This window comes from Megalobrama amblycephala, linkage group LG4 (assembly GCF_018812025.1).
Source record: "Megalobrama amblycephala isolate DHTTF-2021 linkage group LG4, ASM1881202v1, whole genome shotgun sequence".
In the NCBI taxonomy this organism is placed as follows: domain Eukaryota; kingdom Metazoa; phylum Chordata; class Actinopteri; order Cypriniformes; family Xenocyprididae; genus Megalobrama; species Megalobrama amblycephala.
This window is the reverse complement of record NC_063047.1, coordinates 18,098,480-18,125,288: the sequence shown is the minus strand read 5'-3', so window position 1 is coordinate 18,125,288 and position 26,809 is coordinate 18,098,480. Positions and strand designations below refer to the sequence as shown.

Genomic DNA, 26,809 nt, shown 5'->3' with positions numbered 1-26,809 from the left:
CAGGCTGTGGCTTTGAGAAGATCTTCTGAGCGCGAACCAGGGCGTCGTGGGAGAGAGAATGCCGTCTATTAGTCTTTATATATCAAATATGCATTTCAGCAATTGGTTTTGCTCTGTGAAGAAATCCAAAACCACCCACAGCTCCTTCCAGCTGTACAGTAACTCGGGTTTTAAAACTCTTATTTAAAACTGTCATTGCTCGGCGATGAAACGGGCTTTGAGCGTTTCGCTGAGCAGATTAAATTAGACTTGTAAATGTGGGGTTGTGAAGATTTGAGAGCTCTGGATTATATTTATTTTAGAGCAAGACCTCGCTCGTGACGGCTTATACTAGAAGACAGGAGTTAGTTCTCTTATGATTTATTTCGAAGGTCTGTTAAAGGAATAGTTCACTTGAAAATGAAAAGTCGTTTACTCACCCTCATATTGTACCAAACCTCATGACTTTCTTTCTTCTGTAGAACACAAAAGGAGATGTTTAGAAGGATTTCGCTCAAAGTTCAATGAAAAGGACTACAACAAACGGCTGGTAGGGACTACAACGAGCTTCTTCCTGGGTTGGTGACATCACTAACCCTAAGATTTACATAAACCCCGCCCCCGGGAACACGCAACAAAGGGGGTGAGGCCATGTTGGGCTGCTTTAGAGAAGAGGAAGAGTTGTTGTAGGAGAGTGTTGTTGACATGCCGTCATTTTACGCCGGACTGCTTCACAAACGAGGGTCGATTCAACACTGGATTTGCACAAAAGATTAACATGACGCCACATGCTAGTGGATGAGTTGAATCAACTCCACAGCAACTACATAAATTTATCCACAAACCATTCAGAAATGTCCAGTTTCATTCTAAAAGTTGAGTGCATAACAGTAGTCAGTGTGACTCATGCACCATATTTCAAGCCTTCTGAAGGCATACTTTGTATGGAGAAATTTTGAATAAATTAGCTGAAAATCTGAAAAGTCATATTTGAACTGAATGAAAGATGAAAGATAAAGCCGAAAGGAAGTTTTTAGATGACTTAAAGTGCCCTTATTATGTTATTTTAAAAGTGCCCTAGATTCAAAAATTGAATTTACCTTGGCATAGTTAAATAACAAGAGTTCAGTACATGGAAAAGACATACAGTGAGTCTCAAACCCCATCGTTTCCTCCTTCTTATATAAATCTCATTTGTTTAAACGACCTCCGAAGAACAGGCGAATCTCAACATAACACCGACTGTTACGTAACAGTCGGGGTGTACGCCCCAATATTTGCATAATGCCAGCCCATGTTCCCAACATTATGAAAGGGATTACACAAGGGTAGCCAGTTAAAATCTGGATCTGTGCACAGCTGAATCATCAGACTAGGTAAGCAAGAATAACAGCGAAAAATGGCAGATGGAGCAATAATAACTGACATAATCCATGATATCATGATATTTTTACTGATATTTGTAAATTGTCTTTCTAAATGTTTCATTAGCATGTTGCTAATGTACTGTTAAATGAGGTTAAAGTTACCATCGTTTCTTACTGTATTCACGGAGACAAGAGCCGTTGCTATTTTCATTTTTTAAACACTTGCAGTCTGTATAATGCATAAACACAACTTCATTCTTTATAAATCTCTCCAACAGTGTAGCATTAGCCGTTAGCCACGGAGGACAGCCTCAAATTCACTCAGAATAAAACTTTAACATCCAAATAAATACTTTACTCACATAATTCGAAGCATGCATACATCTTGTAAAGATCCATTTGAGGGTTATCATATTTGAATTTAAGAATTTAAGAAAATAAGAACAGTAATGATGGTGTCATTGTTCGCAGGTAGCCAATGCCATGCATTATGCAAATTAGTTACAAACGCTGCTTAGGTTCATGCAGGAAGTAACACTGGAATTACTGACAACTCATTTCAGGTAGTTCAGAATTGGTTCTTTCTTTTGGCACTCCATTTATCTGCACTTTGATCTTTGAAATGTTGCAGACCTTTTACATTCACAAACAGCTAACAAAGGTAATATGCAAAAAGCATAATAGTGGCACTTTAAATTGGTTCTGTTCCTCGCACAAACCAATAACTTCAGAAGATGTTAAATATAGCTCACATGTCATAAGGACTTCTTTTATGGAGTCAGTTTTGGAGCTCACCTCAGTGGAATAATAATATGGGCTTGGAGAGACGTGAAGGAGAGAAAATGATGACAATTTTCATTTTATGGGTGAACTACACCTTTAACCTTTCATCCCGTGCATCATCAAATTTGCTGTCTTATAATTGAGCAAAATCTTTAAAATGAGACAAAACCACACTGTCTAAAGAACAGTGTTGTTGCAGTTAACTGAAAATACAAAAAAAAGCTGAAGTCGTAAGATTATTGGAGTTTGTTTTACAAGAAAATGCTATTTCAGTCCTTCAACTTCAAAATTTCACATTTAATTGTGTTACTTGTCGCTTTAAGTAAATCCTACATCATTTTTTTTTTTTAGTGTAAAACTTAAAAAATTGTTTTTGGTAATTAAAGTACAGCTAAAATAAAATGAAATATTAGATGAACAATTTAAATTATACTAAACTTAAACATAAAAATATAAATGTTGCCTTGGCAATGAACTGAAGTGAGTTTAAGTTGAAGTACTAAATGTACTAAAAGTAAAACTGAAATAAAAATTAAATCTATTAAAATGACTAAAATTTTAAACAAAATTTAAAATGAACCTGAGAATTTAAATTTAAAAGTTAATTAATATTTTAATAAATGCTATAATAATAAATAAATACTAATAAAATAATATTCAAAATGTGATCTGATTGAACAGTAGCTCAGAGAAATACCTAGTATTCCCTCATGCACCACAACATCAAATCCCAGACCCTGATGTATTCCTAACATGCCCAGGCAACTTCCACAAGTGATTAAAGATGATTATCGGAAGTCTTTGTTTGACTAATCCGGATTAATGGCATTGAAGGATTAATGCACTTGTGCTTGAACTCATGTGACCTGCTGGTGCTTCCAGCAGTCAGTGGGATCCTGCAAAAGGACATGAACATCGCAAAGGTAGAGTGAGGTAATGGAGGTCATGGATTTCTGGGATTTATTCTGTAAGATCTCTCCCAGGGTAGCTGAGGGTTTAACCAGACCCTCCTAATCTACAGCAATTCTCTGAAGAAAACACACCGCAGGCCCAAAATCTGCCATTCATCTTCTCATATACAGTAAAAAAATTTTTACAGTCCTGCTATGGCGTTCTTATTGGAAGGCAGTCCATGTCAACGTTCATTCCAATTGCTATGATATTTTGGTCCCTGGCCTTCAAAGATATTACATTTTATGTAAGGGATAATCTACAGTCAGCCAGTAATTTTTACAAAAAGCAACTAACTGGTTGATCTGAACCCTGACGCTTATTAAAATGCTTTGTGAAATATTTAGAGTCCTAAATTTAGGACTGATACACACATTATTTTGAAGAGTTTCTCCTAAATCAGCAGGTTAGGAGCTACTTTTAGCGTTAAGATTTTTTGTGTATACAGCCCCTGAACAGTTTTCCTGTAGGATCATATTTGATTTTTTTTTAGACAGTTATTAGTTGAATCTTTTAAAGGTGCCATCGAATTGAAAATTGAATTTACCTCGGCATAGTTAAATAACAAGAATTCAGTACATGGAAATGACATACAGTGAGTCTCAAACTCCATTGCTTCCTCCTTCTTATATAAATCTCATTTGTTTAAAAGACCTCCGAAGAACAGGCGAATCTCAACGTAACACCGACTGTTACGTAACAGTCGGGCTCATTAATATGCACGCCCCAATATTTGCATATGCCAGCCCATGTTCAAGGCATTACACAAGGGCAGCCAGTATTAACGTCTGGATCTGTGCACAGCTGAATCATCAGACTAGGTAAGCAAGCAAGGACAAATAGCGAAAAATGGCAGATGGAGCAATAATAACTGACATCATCCATGATTACATGATATTTTTAGTGATATTTGTAAATTGTCTTTCTAAATGTTTCGTTAGCATGTTGCTAATGTACTGTTAAATGTGGTTAAAGTTACCATCGTTTCTTACTGTATTCACGGAGTCAAGAGAGCCATCGTTATTTTCATTTTTAAACACTTGCAGTCTGTATAATGCATAAACACAACTTCATTCTTTATAAATCTCTCCAACAGTGTAGCATTAGCCGTTAGCCACGGAGCACTATCAAACTCATTCAGAATCAAATGTAAACATCCAAATAAATACCATACTTACGCGATTAGACACGCTGCATGACGAACACTTTGTAAAGATCCATTTTAAGGGGTTATATTAGCTGTGTGAACTTTGTTTATGCAGTGATAGAGCCGAGAGCTCGGGAGGGGGCGGAGAGTGCGAGAATTTAAAGGGGCCGCAGTCTGAATCGGCGCATTTCTAATTATGCCTCAAAATAGGCAGTTAAAAAAATTAATTAAAAAAAATCTATGGGGTATTTTGAGCTGAAACTTCAAAGACACATTCAGGGCACACCTTAGACTTATATTACATCTTGTAAAAAAACGTTTGATTGCAGCTTTAAAATTGGTCCTAAATTATAATAATATTATGACATGATTTCAGATTTGACTATCAAGTAAAATGACCCTAAATAAAGATGCTGGAATAAAGATACATGTGCAAGGTACATTTCTCACAGTAAATGCACAAAAATGTTTTATCCCAAACAAATAGACAATATCAGCCAGAGATGTCTCAGTATTTGTCTGTGGAGAGCTTCATGTGAGGTGTCAGGTGGAGAAGTTAAATTGCCGTTACCCCTGAGAGCAGATGCTTCAGCACACAGCTGTTTCTGCCTGTTTACTCACCAACAGCACTCACCATCAGGCCTCAGTCTGTCATCAGCATCTCGTTTCTCTGGCAAACAGAGGAAGAGGACGGTACCCTGTATTTAAAGCAGGGTTGTGCCTTTAAAATTGAACTAAGAATGCCTTTTAATTTCCATTTTTTCCCTCTGAATATAAATCAAAATTGACATGATGTGGAATTGTATTTGAATTCAATGAATTCAATGAAATGAATTAAAATCTAAAAATAAATGTTAATGCAATTATATACACTGATCAGGCATTACATTATGAGCACTGACAGGTGAAGTGAATAACACTGATCGTCTCTTCATCACGGCACCTGCTAGCGAGTGGGATATATTAGGCAGCAAGTGAACATTTTGTCCTCAAAGTTGAGGTGTTAGAAGCAGGAAAAATGGGCAAGCGTAAGGATTTGAGCGAGTTTGAAAAGGGCCAAATTGTGATGGTTAGACGACTGGGTCAGAGCATCTCCAAAACTGCAGCTCTTGTGGGGTGTTCCCGGTCTGCAGTGGTCAGTATCTATCAAAAGTGCTCCAAGGAAGGAACAGGGGCGGCCAAGGCTCATTGATGCACGTGGGGAGCGAAGGCTGGCCCGTGTGGTCCGATCCAACAGACGAGCTACTGTAGCTCAAGAAGTTAATGCTGGTTCTGTTGCATATGGGGCTGCATATGGGGCTCATGCTGACCCCTGTCCACCGCCGAAAGCACCAACAGTGGGCACGTGAGCATCAGAACTGGACCGCAAAAGGGGAACCAACACAATATTAGGAAGGTGGTCATAATGTTATGCCTGATCGGTGTGATTGAATATATATATATATATATATTCAATCAAATAATAATGATGGCATTCTCCTCATTCTCCTCATCTGACACCATCACTAACCCCTGATACCGCCACAGTAATTTGTTATGAATACATTTGTCTATGTATATATGCACCTCTGTTGATCCTGTTTCTGTTCAGTCACCGTTAACTAATTCGACGTCTGCTTAAACTGAGAGCCGCTGCCTGAGAGATGCATTTCATGCGATGTGCTCTGTGCTGAATTAGCAATTCTTTGCCTGAGGTCTGAATAGGGAATGTGGCTACCTTTACCATTTTGTTGGCATTAAAAATGAAAGCAACACCAAAGAAAAGGAAAGAGATGAAATTGAAATGAGATTAAGAGCAGAGCAAATGTTCATATGCTGTGGAGGAAACATGCAGTCCTGCAGGATGCTTTTGATTCATGCTTTCTCTCTTATTCAGTCCTTCCATCTCGTGTTTGTTTGCCTTTGTCTGCTGTGCTTTAAATGTCATCTTGCATTGACCTCATGAATACTGTGTGTGTGTGTGTATCTGGAGGGCAGTGTGTGTGTGTGTGTGTGTGTGTGTGGATGCTGTATCTTATTCTAGTCACTCTGAGCAGCTGTGGCGTGTTTACAATCTTGTCCTCAGGTTTTTTGAAAGAGCATCTTCAAAATCACCTAAAACTACAGAACAATGGCATTGCACTGAATGTTTCTTAGAAGAGAGATTAAAGGATTAGTTTACTTTCAAATAAAATTTTCCTGATAATTTACTCACTCCCATGTCATCCAAGATGTCCATGTCCTTCTTCCTTCAGTCGAAAAGAAATTAAGGTTTTTGATGAAAACATTCCAGGATTATTCTCCTTATAGTGGACTTCAATGGGCACCAACCGGTTCAAGGTCCAAATTTCAGTTTCAGTGCAGCTTCAAAGGGCTTTAAACGATACCAGACGAGGAATAAGGGTCTTATCTACTGAAACGAATGAATGCGGTGCCAGTTCAATTTTTTCCGTAAGTAGAATATGGAAGGCGTAGGATATACAGCGTAAGCTTTTTGAAGAATACGAAAGTGCGGTTTTGGCGGAACCACTTGGAAGGCGATCATTTGTTAATATAAAGCATATACATTTGCATTTTTTTTCGAAAATGACTGATCGTTTCACTAGATAAGACCCTTATTCCTCATCTGGTATCGTTTAAAGCCCTTTGAAGCTGCACTGAAACTGTAATTTTGACCTTCAACAGTGGAATCCATTGAAGTCCACTATAAGGAGAAAAATCCTGGAATGTTTTCATCAAAAACCTTAATTTCTTTTCGACTGAAGAAAGAAGGACACGGACATCTTGGATGACATGGGGGTGAGTAAATTATCAGGAAAATTTTATTTGAAAGTGAACTAATCCTTTAATGCTGTTTCATAGCTCATCTAATGCTCACATGTTCTCTAAAAAAAGACACAAATGAGTCAATAGTTAATATACAGAAATAGTATAGAGCTTTAAAATGAATGTGTTGCAGCTCCAATCACTTTGCTCTTGGGTGAATCTAATGAGAAATATTTGAGTTCATATTGAGAACTGTGACTTTTGATTACAGATTTTAAAATATTTACTCCTAAATTTAAGATTTATGTATTTGAATTACATTTAAAATTTCTATCTGTTTGGATTATAGGCTACAGTTTTAACATAAACAACTAATAAACTTAACGTGATGCATATTTGTCATTCATGCATAAATGAAACTGATAAGATTTATGCACCCATAGTTTGGCATAGTTTTTGCATCTATTTGATTTTTTTTTTAAATGGTCATATTTTCAAAATGCATTTATTCAAATTGCTTAGAATCAGCATAAATCCATTCATTGTGTAATCAATTGAATTTATTCTGTTAAAAAGAATGAACATATATGGCTAGCTGTGGAACAAGTAATATGTAATTAGTTAAATATATAAGATTGAAACAAATTGGATTTATTGATGATAAATATATAATCCTGGCTATTTAAAACACATTCAGGTTATTATTACTATTACAGAAATCTTACCCATTTCATTTATGTATAACTGACAAATATGCATCACGTTAAATTTATTAGTTTATTTATATTAAAATTGTGATCCAAATGGATGGAAATTGTATATGCAACTCGAAAACATAAATTAGGCCTAAATATATTTTTTAAGTGTATCTTTTACAGTAGAAAGCTTTTTTTAGTGTTGTCAAGTCAACATTTTTCCCGTGGAATTGGGTTACTTTTAAGTTAAGTTGCTGTGGGTAAAAAATATTTTTCCGTGGGTTGATTTCCACCCCCGTATGTACGATTTCGATGCTCCAACACCCCCAAAACACCATCCAGACGTACAAATTCAGCAGAGAATTCAGCCGCCCAATGGAGAGAATCGCATTGGGCTATTTTTGTTGCAAAGACCTCTTTTAGAGATCAGAGTTGTAAGGAAATCAAACAGTATGGGCCCTATCAAACACCCGGCGCAACGCAACAGCAGGCACGACGCAAGTGTTTTAGCCAGACGCAGTTATCATTTTCAGGTCCAGCACCATGTTGTTTAAATAGCAAATGCACTCGAACCCATCTGTTCGCCCAAGGGCATGTTGGTCTGAAAACGAGGTGTGTTCAGGTGCATTGTTGGCGTGTTGCTATTTTGGGGCGACTGCACCATTGACTTTAGACCAGGTTTTTGTTGGTCAATGGTGCAGTTACCTTATTTTTTATTTATTTTTTGTTATTTAAACGGTGCATTAGTAATATGCACCTATAGGCAGGTGCACAATGCACTACACTCTGCTTATTACACACACAGGGACGCGCAGCAGCACACAAACATGTAAAAGATTATTATTGTGTGTATAAAGATAAAAATCCCTACATGTCATAATGGATAGTCATTGCATGTATCAGAATGACCTATTTGCAGTAATGATGAATGAAAATGGCTAATTATTGACCAATCGTGGCAATACACACATGTATTTAAACTGACTCATCAGGTTGAGAGTGTGTTTATTCCACCATGTAAATAGCAATCCACCATGGTACAAGCGCAGCTGGCTTTTAATGGGGGGATGACAGTCTGATTGGTTTATTGCACATTACACCCAAAAAAATCCCATGACTCATTAAGAGACTAGGTATAACCCTTTTGGACCATGCGCCTGGTGTGCCGACCATTTTTTCCGTGGTTAAACTAGCAAAAGTGGATTCAGACACGCTTAGATCATTAAAATAGGGCTCTGTGTGTTGTTGAGGAGAGGAGTGCTGTTACTTTACTAAGTGATCATATGCACTATTTCACCTGCTGGACTATAAAACACTTGAAAAGTTAGAAAGCGGAATAACAAAAACATAAAAATAAATGCTATATTTCAGCAGAGATTTTTTTTTGTCTCACGCTCACGTGAGCATCCACTCCACTGCCTGCAAACTCCAAATCAAACGTGAAGTGCCAAAAAAGTCTTTGGTGTGGAATTAAAGGAGGCCACGTTGGACATGATCGCTGCCGGTGGCCGCTGGAGCACATCTTAACGGCTCACAGCGCTTTTATTCCACCCACCTCAGTGAAGAGACCTGCCACTGTCAATCATTCTCTTGTAGTCGGCGCTGGCACAAACACACCTCGCTGGCTGACGTGACCTCTGATAAACAACGTGTCATAGCAGACTAATCCTGCGCCGTGCATTAATGGCTGAGGACGTGAGGGGGGTGCAGTTCTGTGGTGGTCCTGTCGAGTCGGTTATTCATTGTGGAGTGATAAGAGGAAATAACTGGCTATCTGAAACCTTCTTTGGGTGGTCCAGGTGTGAAAGAAATTGTCTTTGCATGTCTGAGTGTTTTTTTCTTACGGTTAAGGTTACATTGCTTGTCTCATCTCTGTATTTTTATGTGGTTAAACTGAATCATTTTTCCTGTAAAAATAAGATTTCATCATCATTTACTCACCCTCATGTTGTTTCTAACTAGTATGCTTACACACACACACACACACACACACACACACACACATATATATATATATATATATATATATATATATATATATATATATATATATATATATATATATATATATATATATATATATATATACAGCTATGGAAAAAATTAAGAGACCACTTAACATTGATTTCTGAACTTGGAGTGGTCTCTTAATTTTTTCCATAGCTGTATATATATATATATATATATATATATATATATATATATATATATATATGGTTCTAGATATCAAGAACCTGAACCTTTTATGAACCTTTATTTTTAGGAGAGAAGATGCATATGAAAAATAAGCTCTGCTTCATGCTTATTAATTTTTAAATAGCATATTTTTCCCACCGTGTTTTGGGACAGGTCTCAGTATCCGTGGGAGTCAGGATGAAGACCCTCCTGACCCTCAGCTCATGCGTCTGGATAACATGCTGCTGGCAGAGGGCGTGTCTGGACCAGAGAAAGGGGGCGGGGCAGCAGCGGTTGCTGCGGCAACAGCAGCGGTGGGAGTCGGAGCTGACAACTCCATCGAGCACTCGGACTACAGAGCAAAACTCACCCAGATTAGACAGATCTACCACACCGAGCTGGAGAAATACGAGCAGGTCTGCAACATCATGCCAGAATGCAACCTGTACACAGTAAATTAATCAGGAATATACAGCTGCATCAGAAAAATGAGTAAAATGGAAAAATTACACTACACAGATAAACTACTATCATTCTAGGGAAAAACGTTGTAAGTTACTGATCTCATGCAATGAAAACATTCACATGACCATACGCATAATTAGCAGTGTTATTTTATATACTATTATTGTTTTTATTAATATTTTTTATTAGCTTTTTTTTTCAGTTTTCAATTAATTTTAGTTCAATTTATAGTAATTTTTTTAATATATTAATTTATAAATCAATTTTATTTTTATGTTAGTTTTTGATGTATTTTTATTTATTTATATTTTTATATTTATTATATTTTATTTTATATTTATTACATAATTTTTTTTTGTTTTTCAAATATTTTTAAATATATTTATTTTTTATTGTCAGTTTTATTTATTTATTTGTATTATTATTTTCATTTTTTAAATTTTTTGTTATTTCAAGATTTTTAGTGCTTCAGCTTAAACTTCAGTTAGTTGCCAATGTGTCATTTCAACATTTTTCATCTCATATATACAATTTATTTTATGTCAACTTTATTTCAATAAACAAACAAAGATTTTTTTTATTTTATATAGTGTTAGTTAAAGGGTTAGTTCACCCAAAAACGAAAATGATGTAATTTATTACTCACCCTCATGTTGTTCCACACCCATAAGACCTTCGTTCATCTTCGGAACACAAATTAAGATATTTTTGACAAAATCCGATGGCTCAGTGAGGCCTCCTTTGACAGCAAGAAAATTCACACTTTCAGGTGCCCAGAAAGCTACTAAAGACATATTTAAAACAGTTCATGTGACAACAGTGGTTCAACCTTAATGTTATGAAGCGGCGAGAATACTTCTGTGTGCCAAAAAAAACCCAAAATAACGACTTTATTCAACAATATCTAGTGATGGACGATTTCAAAACACTGCTTCATGAAGCTTCGAAGTTTTACGAATCTTTTGTTTTGAATCAGTGGTTCAGAGCGTGTATCAAACTCCCAGAGTCACATGAACTATTGAAATTCCTAAACACTTAGGACGTAATGAAGCCATGTTTACTGAATTCACGTGACTTTGGTGCTCCGAACCACTGATTGAAAACAAAAGATTCGTAAAGCTCTGAAGCAGTATTTTGAAATCGCCCATCACTAGATATTGTTGAAAAGTCATATTTTTTTTTTTTTTTTTTGGCACACAAAAAGTATTCTCTTTGCTTCATAACATTAAGGTTGAACCATTGTAGTCACATGAACTGTTTTAAATATGTCTTTAGTAGCTTTCTGAAAGTGTTAATTTTCTTGCTGTCAATGGAGGCCTCACTGAGCCATTGGATTTTATCAAAAATATCTTAATTTGTGTTCTAAAGATGAATGAAGGTCTTACAGGTGTGGAACGACATGAGGGTGAGTAATTAATGACAGAATGTTCATTTTTGTGTGAACTAACCCTTTAACCACAATAACCCTGAGAATGAATTTGAATTCATAATCAGTTATGAGTAATTTGATTGGTTCACAGGCATGCAACGAGTTCACGACCCATGTGATGAACCTTTTGAGGGAGCAGTCTCGCACACGGCCCATCTCGCCCAAAGAGATCGAGCGCATGGTGAACATCATCCACCGCAAGTTCAGCTCCATCCAGATGCAGCTCAAGCAGAGCACCTGTGAGGCCGTCATGATCCTCAGGTCCCGCTTCCTCGACGCCAGGTCAGAAACTGTGTTCAGCTCATGACTTATGCACATTTACTTTCATGCAATTGGTGTCCCACATTAGTCCGTGTACCACATTACACTAATCCACCATACATAGGGATGTGCCCGAAGCCTAATTCTGAATTCGGAAAGGCATGGAAATTAATAACACATTCTATGGAGCACCTAAAGGGACTTGTTGCGGTGGTTACATTACAGTAAATTAGATTACACTTATCACATGAAGATGACGATGTCGAAAGATTTGGTGTGCAACAGATGTGTTTTTTGTCAAGAAGTGCCATTTTTAAGTTTCCAAGTTAATCACTGTGTCACAACTCATATAATCTCCCCCCTATATGTATAAATAGCCTACACATAAACATATTTTAAATATTCATAATGGCTAATAGGGGTGTGATGAGATCTTGTGTCTGTTGTTTTGCTTGTTTGTAAAAATAGAAACCATTTAATTACTATAATAACTATTGTAAGCGTCTGCTCTGCTCATCCAGCACAAGCTGCAGAGTCGCACACAGTGCAGCAGGAATCACAGTTCACTGATCATGTGACAAGAGTGTAAGGCGAGATGACTGACAAGACCATGGCGGAGTATTCGATTTGCAACAGAGCCTAAGCATCTGATAAATGTCTTATCTTGTAGAATGTGCGCTCAGTACCGATGCTCCCTACACAAAGTATGTGCAATCGCAAATTCGAAAGCAAAAGTAAAACGCAAGCTCCATGATGCGCTCAAATTATGCTACATACAATATCCTGTCTCCCAATATCAAACCTATCTTAGGCTGGGGTGTGTAGTTGTATTTAAATTTAAAAATTTACATATGTGGTTTCAACAACCAACTGCATTTTGTCCAGTTTCATCTGGAATGCGAAAAAATGAACAGATTTTACACATGCATCACAGTCATTTTTATGTGTGTGGAATGTTTAATAGGACTCAATATACAGTGGGTACAGAAAGTATTCAGACCCCCTTAAATTGTTCACTCTTTCTTATATTGCAGCCATTTGCTAAAATCATTTAAGTTCTTTTTTTTCCCTCATTAATGTACACACAGCACCCCATATTAACAGAAAAACACAGAATTGTTGACATTTTTGCAGATTTATTAAAAAAGAAAAACTGAAATATCACATGGTCCTAAGTATTCAGACCCTTTGCTCAGTATTTAGTAGAAGCACCCTTTTGATCTAATACAGCCATGAGTCTTTTTGGGAAAGATGCAACAAGTTTTTCACACCTGGATTTGGGGATCCTCTGCCATTCCTCCTTGCAGATCCTCTCCAGTTCCGTCAGGTTGGATGGTAAACGTTGGTGGACGGCCATTTTTAAGTCTCTCCAGAGATGCTCAATTGGGTTTAAGTCAGGGCTCTGGCTGGGCCATTCAAGAACAGTCACGGAGTTGTTGTGAAGCCACTCCTTCGTTATTTTAGCTGTGTGCTTAGGGTCATTGTCTTGTTGGAAGGTAAACCTTCGGCCCAGTCTGAGGTCCTGAGCACTCTGGAGAAGGTTTTCATCCAGGATATCCTGTACTTGGCCGCATTCATCTTTCCCTCGATTGCAACCAGTCGTCCTGTCCCTGCAGCTGAAAAACACCCCCACAGCATGATGCTGCCACCACCATGCTTCACTGTTGGGACTGTATTGGACAGGTGATGAGCAGTGCCTGGTTTTCTCCACACATACCGCTTAGAATTAAGGCCAAAAAGTTCTATCTTGGTCTCATCAGACAAGAGAATCTTATTTCTCACCATCTTAGCAAACTCCATGCGGGCTTTCATGTGTCTTGCACTGAGGAGAGGCTTCCGTCGGGCCACTCTGCCATAAAGCCCCGACTGGTGGAGGGCTGCAGTGATGGTTGACTTTCTACAACTTTCTCCCATCTCCCGACTGCATCTCTGGAGCTCAGCCACAGTGATCTTTGGGTTCTTCTTTATCTCTCTCACCAAGGCTCTTCTCCCCCGATAGCTCAGTTTGGCCCGACGGCCAGCTCTAGGAAGGGTTCTGGTCGTCCCAAACGTCCTCCATTTAAGGATTATGGAGGCCACTGTGCTCTTAGGAACCTTAAGTGCAGCAGAAATTTTTTGTAACCTTGGCCAGATCTGTGCCTTGCCACAATTCTGTCTCTGAGCTCTTCAGGCAGTTCCTTTGACCTCATGATTCTCATTTGCTCTGACATGCACTGTGAGCTGTAAGGTCTTATATAGACAGGTGTGTGGCTTTCCTAATCAAGTCCAATCAGTATAATCAAACACAGCTGGACTCAAATGAAGGTGTAGAACCATCTCACGGATGATCAGAAGAAATGGACAGCACCTGAGTTAAATATATGAGTGTCACAGCAAAGGGTCTGAATACTTAGGACCATGTGATATTTCAGTTTTTCTTTTTTAATAAATGTCAACAATTCTGTGTTTTTCTGTCAATATGGGGTGCTGTGTGTACATTAATGAGGAAAAAAATGAACTTAAATGATTTTAGCAAATGGCTGCAATATAACAAGGAGTGAAAAATTTAAGGGGGTCTGAATACTTTCCGTACCCACTGTACTTGGTTTAATATCTCATAAATGTATAGCATTAACTATGTTCAGCAGGTGGTTAGTGAATAAGCCCCAGGTTTTTGCTCTAAAATACAAAGCAAAAAACTGGTTAGTAAATTCAAACATCATTTTGCCCCAGAGAGACTGTCCTACTAATAATGCTCTGTAACTTACTTTGGATAATAAAGCATTTGCTAAATATAAAGAAAAATGATTATTGGTCGGTTTTTTTTTTGGGTTTTTTTTTACACATGTAGGTGTTTTTGCTAGTGTGGGTTTGTTTCTCATTGTATCCGATGTGCTGAAAGCGCTGCATGTGTGAACAAGTGGGTGATGTGGTAATATTTTAAGGTCTTGTGAATCCTCTGGAGTATTTTGCTTAAACTGGCAGAAGGATAAGTTGGGTGGGCACAGAAAATTTGCCAGTTAGTGCCGCTTGGCTTGCAAGGGCACGAGTTACTTAAAGCTAAGAGTAAATTATGCATAAATCTGCTCATCAGAGAACTATTCAAATGATTCATTCGAATTATTCGAATGACTGCAAATGAAGCAAACAGCGACTGGTGGGCTCGGTGATGACATCGTAAGAGAGAGAGAGTGAGAAAGTGGCTGCTCAGGTCAGATTTAAAGGATTAGTTCACTTTAAAATGAAAATTACCCCAAGATTTATTCACCCTCAAGCCATCAGGTGTATATGACTTTCTTCTTTCTGATGAACACAATCAGAGTTATATTAATAAATATCCTGACATGTCCAAGCTTTATAATAACTAACATTTAACCCAATCTCTGGGTTTGTCCATTTTCAACCCAGCATTTTTTAGTGTACTTTAAGCATTGTGGTGTAGTTACAGCATCTTCCAGCAGGGGGTCATTAGACCCTGCTAACCCTTTGAAAACAATGATTATTTATGCAATTCTGTGGTGTTGCAATTGAAACAATACCAGTGATTTCTTTTTTCCCGTTTTATACTTCTCCAGGAGGAAAAGGCGCAACTTTAGCAAGCAGGCGACAGAGATTTTGAATGAGTATTTCTACTCTCACCTCAGTAACCCGTATCCCAGCGAGGAGGCCAAAGAGGAGCTAGCGAAGAAGTGCGCCATCACAGTGTCACAGGTGAGTCTGTTTTTCTGTTGAAGTCACCAGTAGTCCAGTTCTCGGACGATACTGTACACACGAGCCTTCAGCTGTGAAACAAGGACGTTTTATTCACAATCTGAGCAAAATGGCTAACAAATTTGTTAGAGGTGGTCTGTGACACTGTGAAGGTGCAGAGAATTTGGCTCAAAATACAAGTGAATAAAAACAGCAGAGCTGCCTAGTAACATCTCGAGATAAGCGTGAAATGATTTAGAATGCAACAGTGAGCGGCCAGTTTTCTGCAGCATGGATCCTGGAAGTATTTTTTTAACTATATATAACTTGCAGTTTCTGAGTAAATCCTACACCAAATTTCTCAGTGTAGACTAATATAACATCTTCAGTTTATACATTATCACTAAAAACCACTCTGAATGGCATTCTTTCTTCCAGAGGCCGACTGTTGCGCTCAACTAAACTAGTAGGCACACATAATGATGAACGTCTATCCTTTATTCAGCCTGTTTTATGGGAGCGGGTGTTGTTTGTGTAACGGATGGGTGTGTGGGGTGTACAGGAAGTCGTTAATGTAAAAAAAGCCCCTTCTTTTTGTGCCCTTAGGGGAAGGGAAGCACCATCACTGTGTCACAGGTATGTCACTAAAACATTCGTCCGTCCGCTGTGTTGTCTGTCGATGTTGGTTGCAGTGGCAGCCGTGTCTCTGTGTGCTGAACAACAAACGATGCATCATATAGTCCTTCATCCAGTGCAGTCGTGCTGGAACTGCTAGTGTTTGTGCGGCCATAAGACAAAAGACACACTCACTCGGCCAATGCATACATTCGCTCACCACTGGGGACGGTTACATGCCTTTTTGCACTTGGATCATGTCTTCTGGCTGTCTTTTATTGGGTCCCGAGATTATGACATCAGCGAGGCGTATTTATAGCGCCTCTTCAACTATTCCGCCTCCCATTGGCAGTTTAAAGCCTGTTTGGAGATATTTTATGAAGGAGCTATTGCTCGGGGTGGATGTGATTTTAATATGTCTGGGTTTGTAGCAACGTTAATGTTCTTTTGCAAAAGGTTGGTCCATTTACAACCGTATGAGAATAACAGTCGCTGTAAAACACATATTAAACACGTTTCTAGAAGAACCTGTGAATGTTTTGTTTGCAGCATGTATTTCATTGGATGCAATGAAAAACATGTTTTTTATGAATTCTATAAATGCGACATAGGTAAATGTCATGAAAACGCTTTCATTATGGGTGAAAAATGCAATTAATTTTTATTTAAATTATGTCACAATACAAAAATTTGAATGGTCCTTGAAGAGGCTTCATTCTCTTTATGCAAAAGACAATACTGGTCAAAAGTTAAAACATAAAAATAATTGGTTCTTAAAATGTAAAATAACTGTTTTCTATTTGAATATGTTTTAAAATGTAAAATATAGCACTTTTTAAATAGCTATTATTAATGAGCACCAATAATAATCAGCATATTAGAATGATTTCTGAAGGATCATGTGACACTGAAGACTGGAGTAATGATGCTGAAAATTCAGCTTTGCATCACAGGAATAAATTACATTTTAAATTATATTCAAATAGAAAACAGTTATTTTAAATTGTAATAATATTTCAGATTATTACTGATTTTACTGTATTTTTGATCATATAAATGCAGACTTGATGAGCAAAAGAGACTATTTTTTTAAACCAAAAAATATCATACCCCACAATTTTGAATGGTAGCGTCTAATTTAAACTTTTTTTTTTTCTTTTGATTTTGGGGTAAAATAAATAAATAAATAAATAAATAATATATAATTATATTTCATGTATAATAGAGCACTTCCTCATGAGATTCATCCACACTTGCCTCTCTCTTTCTCTCTATCTCAGGTGTCTAACTGGTTTGGTAATAAACGTATTCGCTATAAGAAGAACATTGGTAAATTCCAGGAAGAGGCGAATCTGTACGCAGCGAAGACAGCAGTGACGGCGGCTCAGGCTGTGGCGGCCGCTGTACAGAACAGCCAGACCAACTCGCCCGCAACGCCCAGCTCTGGTACACATAGACGAGACCACCGGGGCTAGTTGTCACTAAAGTTATATCTCAGTGACTATAAGGTTTTGAGTCCATTTGCACAAATACTTGTTTTCTCTAGTAGTAGTTTGGCATGTTGCTTTCAAATATAAACATTTGTTGCCCAAAACAGTGGTATCCTTAAATGAATTGCCAACTCTCAACAGGTAAATGACCTAAATAGCCCACTGTGACAACATGCCCTGCTATAAGGGTCAACAAGTGTTAAATGAACTGTATCTCTTTTCCCAGGCAATAACAGTGGAAATATGTGATAGCTTTTTTGTAGCCTGGACTTGTGAATAAATAAACCTGTGAAATATTCAATTGAGTTAAAATGTGACAACTTGCCCCGCTCTCCCCTATATTCCAAGATCTACAGCAGATCTAGTCTTGAACATGCATTTTTGAAGTAATTTAAGTTTAAATGGGTTCTGTTCTGTCATCAGGTTTTCAGATGAAAGATGAAGACTTTCAGTTGGATGCAGCAGAAGATAAAAACAATCTGTTAAACAACATGTTCACTGGTACAGTGACATCACTTCCTGTGATGATTTGTTATAATTACAGTGACTGTCCTCTGTCTGTGTGTTTATTTGTATATGTGTATAATTTGTATAATTATTTTAACCCTGTAAAGCCTGACAAGCTTCTTTTTTTTTAATGGAACACTTTATTGAACCTTTAGACAAGACAAAAAAACTAAACAAAAAAAAAAAGTATCATATTTGATACATCAGACTTTTATGGCTCATATAATATATAATATAGAGAGAATATGGAACTTATACTTGAGGATTTCAAAAATATACAATTTGGTTCAGATGCTGATATTTATATGACCAAAAAGCGCTCAGCATGTTCACAGACTCACTGTTCCTCCTCCTCTCTGTCTCTCTGCAGGGTCTTCGGGTTCGTATAGTTTGCCAGGTTCAGGAGATATGTTTATGAGCATGTCCAGCCTGAATGGTTCATACCAGCCGGCCCAGGTCCCCGGCCCAGGACAGACACAGGTATCACACACACACCTGCACAAACACTGCAGCTGAAAGCATATATTAGTGAGGGACTAGAGCAGATGTGCAAGAGCACAATATATCAAAAAATAGACAACATAATATAACTTCAGTGTCTCTTCTGCTCACCAAGGCTGCATTTATTTGATTAAAAAAACAGTAATAATACTGTAAAATATTGTTACAATTTAAAATAACTGTTTTCTTTTGAATATATTGTAAAATGTAATTTATTCCAGTGATCAAAGCTGAATTTTCAGCATCATTACTCCAGTCTTCAGTGTCACATGATCCTTCAGAAATCATTCTAATATTATTTATTTGAAATATAATCTTTTGTAACATTACACATGTACTGTAACCTGGGATCAATTTAATGCATCCTTGCTGAATTAAAGTATTCACTTCTTTAATTTCTTTCAAAAACAATATTTACTGACCCCAAAACGTTTAAATGGTAGTGTACTGTATAATGTTATAAAAGCTTTCTATTTCAGATAAATCCTGTTCTTTTGAACTTTCTATTCATCAAGGAATCCTGAAAAAAATTTACTCAAATGTTTTCAACATTGATAATAATAATAATAATAATAATAAATGTTTCTTGAGCAGCAAATCATCATATTAGAATGATTTCTGAAGGATCATGTGACACTGAAGACTGGAGTAATGATGCTGAAAATTCAGCTTTGATCACAGGAATGAATTCCATTTTAATATATATTTACATATAAAACAGTTATTTTAAATTGTAATAATATTTCACAATATTACAGTTTTTCTTGAATTTTAAATAAAATAAATGTAGCCTTTGGTGAGCAAGGCTTCTTTTAAAACATTAAAAACTTTTACCAATCCCAAACTTTTGAACGGCAGTGTATACTATATATATATATGAAATATGTTTCTAGAATACCAATAATATCACAGCCAATCAAATCTCATCCTTCTTTATTTCTCACCGAATATTCAGTTTCACTCTGAAACAGTAGTTTATCTCCTGTCCTGTCTTCTCTCTCCGCAGGGAGACTCCATACGTCACGCCATCGGTCAGTCGCTGGGTTACAGTGATGGTCTGCGGGGAAACCCACTTTACAGCCCTCATGGCTTGAACGTAAGTGTGTTATTTGAAAGTAAAACATTTAAGCCAGAAACATTTTCTGTGCAAGTATGCAAACACAGATGAAAATGCTTGGACAGTTTCAACTAAACAAACCAAAGCCAAACAGACTTAAATCCACACCAAAAGCTCTAGTGTGAAAGTGCTTTAGGGTCTGAATATCACTGACACACACACACACATACACACACCGTCTCATGTGGTGGGGAAGGAATAATCTCTTCACAGCAGGTCTCCTGGAGTCATTCAGAAAGACGTTGTATGATCAAACCGTCGCTCCATGAACTGACAAAGACGACAGCCGAGATTAAGACTGGGAGAGGTGATGCTGCTTCTGTGAAAAGGCAAAGATAAACATATGGATTCATATTAATATCCACACATGCACACAGGGCTGTTTTGCTGGGATAGAAAGCAAATGCGTTCCATTTCCATTTCCCAAAATGCATCTAATAACACAATGACATGCACGGCTTTTGGCAGTATATATCAGCCTTTTTATTGAACCACACACTCTCTCTCTCTCTCTCAGAGCGAATTTGCAGTCCATTTCCTTATCACTATAATAAAATATGAAACTGGAATTGCCTGCAGCTTTGTACAGATGTGAATAGCATCTTCCCAGATGAGGTTTGATAAGACACGCTTTATAATGGAGTCGATGTGGAGTCACGGCATTAAAGGTTCATTTATCTATTGAGGCAGCCACGTCGAGGAAGAAAGCGTACTACTAATGCGAGAGGAAAATAATCATCCATAGCCATATCACAAAGAGAAGTTAAGGGCAGTACGAATAGCTTCAGATGTCATGGACACTTACTAATATTTGTTCTTAACATTTACACAACCTTCACATTACAAAAACAATGATTTCCAAATGTTTTTTTTTTTTTTAATTAGTCTTGTTTTAAATGATCTAAAATTCCTTGAAATTAGAGAGATTTACATAGTACTGCATAGGATATTAAGACTTGTTTTTTGAATTGTTAATGCAAAGCTAATACCAGTGTATTTTCTCTGACAGATTTGGCAGATTTTTTTAGTATAAACAAGTAAAAATAGGTGAAAAATCTGCCAGTGTAAATAATAATAATAAGAACAACAACAATATTTTAAAACCTGACCAAAAAAATTACCCCCAAAAAAATAGGACTTTTGCAATGTAGAAATGTTGCTAGTGTTGTAGTTGACTCTTTCGAGCCTAGATAATTATGACAAATGTTGAGTTAGCTTGATTAAAGATAACAAAAAATAACATAAATATTGACCTGAATGTTTATACTTAAGTAACCTTAAGAATTAAAGGGGTCATGAGTTGTGAAATCAACTTTTTCTTGAGCTTTTGATATATAAGAGCTCATTCTACTATATGAATATCCTATAAGTTTCAGAAATGAAAACTTCCTTGTTAGTCCAATAAAAGCTTTTATTAACCCCAGGCCCAGCGAACGACTCGTCCCGGAATATAGGTGAAACTCCGCCTCCGCAGAAAAAAAATCAATGCCTAATTCATCATTGCAACATTAGCCCCGCCCACTGGAGTGTTAGTGAGATGAGGAGGAGAGAAGAGCAATACAGGACTAAAAATAACATTACCTTTCAAAGGATCCTAATGCTAGGAATATGGTTATTTATTTTCAACAATGTGAATGTCTCAGTTGAGCTTTATTTATTTGTATTCAGAACATTTCACTGTGGATTCTTTGGTAAATCAATCGCATTTCAGTGCAGGCTTTGCAAACAGACTTTTATGATATGAACTCGACAGTAATGCAACAACATGTCAGTAACTGTGTTAATTCTAATGATCTGATCTGATATTAATGATTCATGTACAGTCAGGTGTTCTTTGTCTGTGTGTCAGTAAATCAAACCAGTGACTAAACGGTCAACTTCACATTGTTTCTCTTAGTAGGATGAAAATAATCTGTTACTTTTAAACAGTGATTAAATTATATATAGTAAGTGATCAAAGAATGCTCCCTTTACAATCGCTTGTGCTGTCAATCAAACAGCGCCAGTTTATCAGTGACTGAGTTCTGGACTCCAAAACTCCCATTTAATTCAATTAATCTCTTAGTTACATCGCATTTGCACTGTTAGTTATGATGAAAGCATTTGTTAGTGTGCAGAAATTGAGTTGGATTGACGAGATCACTGCATTCAACATGTTTGTGATCGGCTACAGTGTTCATCACTGCAACCTTTCATGCCATGATCTAAATATAATGCCATAGATCTAAATGTAATGCTATAATCAACACTTTTCACGATTAGTTAACCTTGAGAGCTGTAATAGTAAAAACTTGCTAAGAGTTTTCGAGAGAGTAATACTTAGCTATTTCATATGCAAAGATGTCAGCCAATCACAGCAGTGGGTGTTTACACTGAAGTCTCACAGCAGACACGCCCCTTAAAACAGAGCGTTCAAATCAGAGGGGTAGGAAAAATGCCTTTTATTTCTAAATTATGACAATTTTTGATGTAAAAAGCATACTAACATTATAAGTGCACCCCAGGAAACATTATAAAACAATAAAACAACGCAGTTCATGACCCCTTTAAATTAAATCATTAAATTAATTCAATTAATCAATATGTATCTTATTTATTTCCACAAGTCTAGAAGTCTTTTTCACCCTGTAACAACAAACAAAAACAACTTAATCCAGCACATGATGATTTGCTGGTCTCACCTAAGCAGTGTTGGAGAAAGTTACTTTTAAAAGTAATGCGTTACAATATTGCATTACTCCCTAAAAAGTAACTAACTGCGTTACTTAGTTACTTTTAATGGAAAATAATGTTACATTATTTTTGCACTACTTTTTTTTTCATCTGGGCTGGCCTTGCTTGTTTGTTTTTTAACAACAAAAACAACAAAGGCCCTTTCAAAACAAATACATTTAATTACTGCATGTTTGTGTAATATTCTGAGTTTGCATTTCACTGTTTTTATTCATTTTAAGGGAATACTGAATCTGTGCGACAAGTAAATGCTCATATTCAGTCTAGAACTACAATGTTTACACATGCACACAACGCTTCTGCACTCACGATTTCTCTCAACAAGGGAACAGGAGAGTTGTCAGTCAATAAATGGGAAAATAAAGTACAAATCCAATTCCAAAAAAGTTGGGACACTGTACAAATTGTGAATAAAAACAGAATGCAATGATGTGGAAGTTTCAAATTTCAAGATTTTATTCGGAATACAACATAGATGACATATCAAATGTTTAAACTGAGAAAATGTATCATTTTAAGGGAAACATAAGTTGATTTTAAATTTCAGGGCATCAACACATCTCAAAAAAGTTGGGACAAGGCCATGTTTACCACTGTGTGGCATCCCCTCTTCTTTTTATAACAGTCTGCAAACGTCTGGGGACTGAGGAGACAAGTTGCTCAAGTTTAGGAATAGGAATGTTGTCCCATTCTTGTCTAATACAGGCTTCTAGTTGCTCAACTGTCTTAGGTCTTCTTCGTCGCATCTTCCTCTTTATGATGCGCCAAATGTTTTCTATGGGTGAAAGATCTGGACTGCAGTCTGGCCATTTCAGTACCCGGATCCTTCTTCTACGCAGCCATGATGTTGTAACTGATGCAGTTTGTGGTCTGGCATTGTCATGTTGGAAAATGCAAGGTCTTCCCTGAAAGAGACGACGTCTGGATGGGAGCATATGTTGTTCTAGAACTTGGATATACCTTTCAGCATTGATGGTGCCTTTCCAGATGTGTAAGCTGCCCATGCCACACGCACTCATGCAACCCCATACCATCAGAGATGCAGGCTTCTGAACTGAGCGCTGATAACAACTTGGGTTGTCCTTGTCCTCTTTAGTCCGGATGACATGGCGTCCCAGTTTTCCAAAAAGATCTTCAAATTTTGATTCGTCTGACCACAGAATAGTTTTCTACTTTGCCACAGTCCATTTTAAATGAGCCTTGGCCCAGAGAAAACGCCTGTGCTTCTGGATCATGTTTAGATATGGCTTCTTTTTTGACCTATAGAGTTTTAGCCGGCGATTGTGTTCACTCCTGAGCCCATGTTTTGATTTCCATTACAGTAGCATTCCTGTATGTGATGCAGTGCCGTCTAAGGGCCTGAAGATCACGGGCATCCAGTATGGTTTTCCGGCTTTGACCCTTACGCACAGAGATTGTTCCAGAGTCTCTGAATCTTTGGATGATATTATGCACTGTAGATGATGATAACTTCAAACTCTTTGCAATTTTTCTCTGAGAAACTCCTTTCTGATATTGCTCCACTATTTTTCACCGCAGCATTGGGGGAATTGGTGATCCTCTGCCCATCTTGACTTCTGAGAGACACTGCCACTCTGAGAGGCTCTTTTTATACCCAATCATGTTGCCAATCGACCTAATAAGTTGCAGATTGGTCCTCCAGCTGTTCCTTATATGTACGTTTAACTTTTCCGGCCTCTTATTGCTACCTGTCCCAACTTTTTTGGAATGTGTGGTTCTCATGAAATCCAAAATGAGCCAATATTTGGCATGACATTTCAAAATGTCTCACTTTCAACATTTGATATGTTATCTATATTCTATTGTGAATAAAATATAAGTTTATGAGATTTGTAAATTATTGCATTCCTTTTTTATTCACAATTTGTACAGTGTCCCAACTTTTTTGGAATTGGGTTTGTAACTTGCCATACTTATTTGAAAAAGTAACTAAGATATTTTGTTGAAATTTTTAAAGTAATATGTTACTTTACTAGTTACTTGAAATAAGTAATCTGATTACGTAACTCAAGTTACTTGTAATGCATTACCTGTTCCTAAGCAGTGTTGGGGAAAGTTACTTTTAAAAGTAATGCATTGCAATATTGCATTACTCCATAAAAAATGTAATTTATTGTGTTAGTTAGTTTTAATGGAAAGTTACATTATTTGTGTTACTTTTTCTCATCTGGGTTAGAGTGTTTGTTTGTTTGTTTGTTTTACAAGGAGAAAAGGAGAAGAATGTTCAACACTCCTACTTTAGCAATAAAAAAGTGTAAATAAATGGTAAATAAATGTTGTAAATTTAAAAGTAATGTGTCACTTTACTATTTACTTGAAAAAGTAATCTGATTATGTAACTCGCATTACTTGTAATGCGTTACCCCCAACATTGTTCCAAGTGTCCAAAAAGCTTCTAAAACAAGATGTATAGACAAGCCTGGACATGGTTAGGCTGGTTTAAGCTGGATTTTGTTTCAGCATGGCAAACAACAGTTTAGAAAATATGGTTACAAACAGTGTTTTATCTGATCTTACTCTCAAAAATCAATACCAGCTAATGTTTCCATTCTGGCTTTAATTACACCTCTCAAATGGTCTTTTCTGTGTCTCTTTCTAGGGTAACGGTGGCTGGCATGATGCTGTCACTCCATCTTCTGTGACATCTCCAATAGAGGGAGCAAACAGCGTTCACTCGGATACCTCTAACTGACCAGTCTGAGGTCCCTTAACTAACCCGCAGGACAACCTACAACAAAATCTCCAGTGAGACTCAGAGAAATGAAACACAGACACAAAACCGCTCTTCAGTACCTTACTTTGACCAAAAGAGCACCACGTTGCAAAAATTAACTGATAGGATTGATGGTACCAGCTTTCTTTCCAAAACTGGTGATGCCTCAGTAAACATGGCCAACATGTGTGATTGTGGAAACAAGGGATTCTTTTGTCATAATCTCTGTGAACATCTTTGAATAGGTTTAAAAATAGATCATGATTTAAACTGACTTGTATCACTGTCTTCTTGCACAGTACAGTATGTTCGTTCTTAAGTGTGATTTTTCTCTTACAGATCACCAACACGGAGAAACTGATTTTTTTAAACTGTATTTTTTAACATCATTCGGATTTAACTTGAGCATTAATGTTATTCATCATAAAGGTCAATGAAATCTTGGCTTTACCCAGATTTTAACAAATTAGGACATAATAATTGACATCAAAACTGTGGTCCTGCATATTCAGCTATTCAGGTACAATGTATCAACTACATCAAAAGAGCAAAGCTGTAGGATTCCAGACGTAAAATACCATTGATAATGTCCATAAAGAAGATGTGTACAGTATGAAGTGACTGTATATGTTTCTGTGGAGTTGATTGGTTTCAGATTGCATTACAACTCCTTGTTGAACAATGTTTGGAAATGTCTATGGAAAATTTACTTCTAATCTTCTGTTCAGCTCTCTTATCAGTAACAGTGACAAATATTTGCATTTCTCAAATTATCCTCTAACATCTTACACTCCTAAAAATAAAGCTTCCAAAAAGGGGTTTTGCAGCGATGCCATAGAAGAACAAGTTTTGGTTCTACAAAGAATCTTTCAGTCAACAGTTCTTAAAATGATCCTTTTGTCTAGTGTGAAGAACATTTTAAAATTCTAAAGAACATTTTTTTCCAATATAAAGAACCTTTTGTGAAATAAAAAGATTCCATAGATTCCAAGGTTCTTCATGGGACCATCCATGCCAATAAAGAACCTTTATTTTTAAGAGTGTAGCACTGCTGTTGACAGAGAGAAAATGCAAACCAGATTTGTATTTGATAATGCCATTTAAGTGACAAGACATAATCAACTGATCAGCACACATACTGTATCTGCATAAAAAAAGCATTTTTGAATGTTATTCTTTTCTTGGTCCATACACTCATGCTCTGTATGACAGAATATATTTTAAGTTTGCTTTACTTTTTTTTCATCAATTCATTGGGGTAGTTTATAATTTGCAATGCCGCTTAAAGAGGTTGTAATATTTAAAACAAAATGTTCTAATGTATTAACAGAATTTACACTGAGCAACTCTCTATGAAGAATAATTCATGTAATATTATTAGTTTTTGATAAAAGGAATACTTGTATTTCTGGCCAAAAAAGTGTTTCAATAAACATTTTGAATTGA

General features: G+C 36.8%; 1 protein-coding gene across 2 annotated transcripts in view; it reads left to right on the top strand.

Annotated features, from left to right (window-relative positions):
- Positions 1–26,809, top strand: part of pbx3a (pre-B-cell leukemia homeobox 3a) — a 61,998-nt gene extending 35,189 nt beyond the window's left edge. The window contains exons 3-11 of one of the 2 annotated variants that reach the window (XM_048188033.1): positions 10,017–10,258; positions 11,828–12,018; positions 15,552–15,687; positions 16,273–16,302; positions 17,562–17,727; positions 18,195–18,272; positions 18,649–18,758; positions 19,786–19,875; positions 25,250–26,809. In XM_048188033.1, coding sequence (XP_048043990.1) covers positions 10,017–10,258; positions 11,828–12,018; positions 15,552–15,687; positions 16,273–16,302; positions 17,562–17,727; positions 18,195–18,272; positions 18,649–18,758; positions 19,786–19,875; positions 25,250–25,342 — 1,136 coding nt within the window. In that variant the 3' untranslated portion in view covers positions 25,343–26,809. The remainder of the gene's footprint in view (positions 1–10,016; positions 10,259–11,827; positions 12,019–15,551; positions 15,688–16,272; positions 16,303–17,561; positions 17,728–18,194; positions 18,273–18,648; positions 18,759–19,785; positions 19,876–25,249) is intronic. The other variant, XM_048188034.1, reaches the window with a different exon arrangement.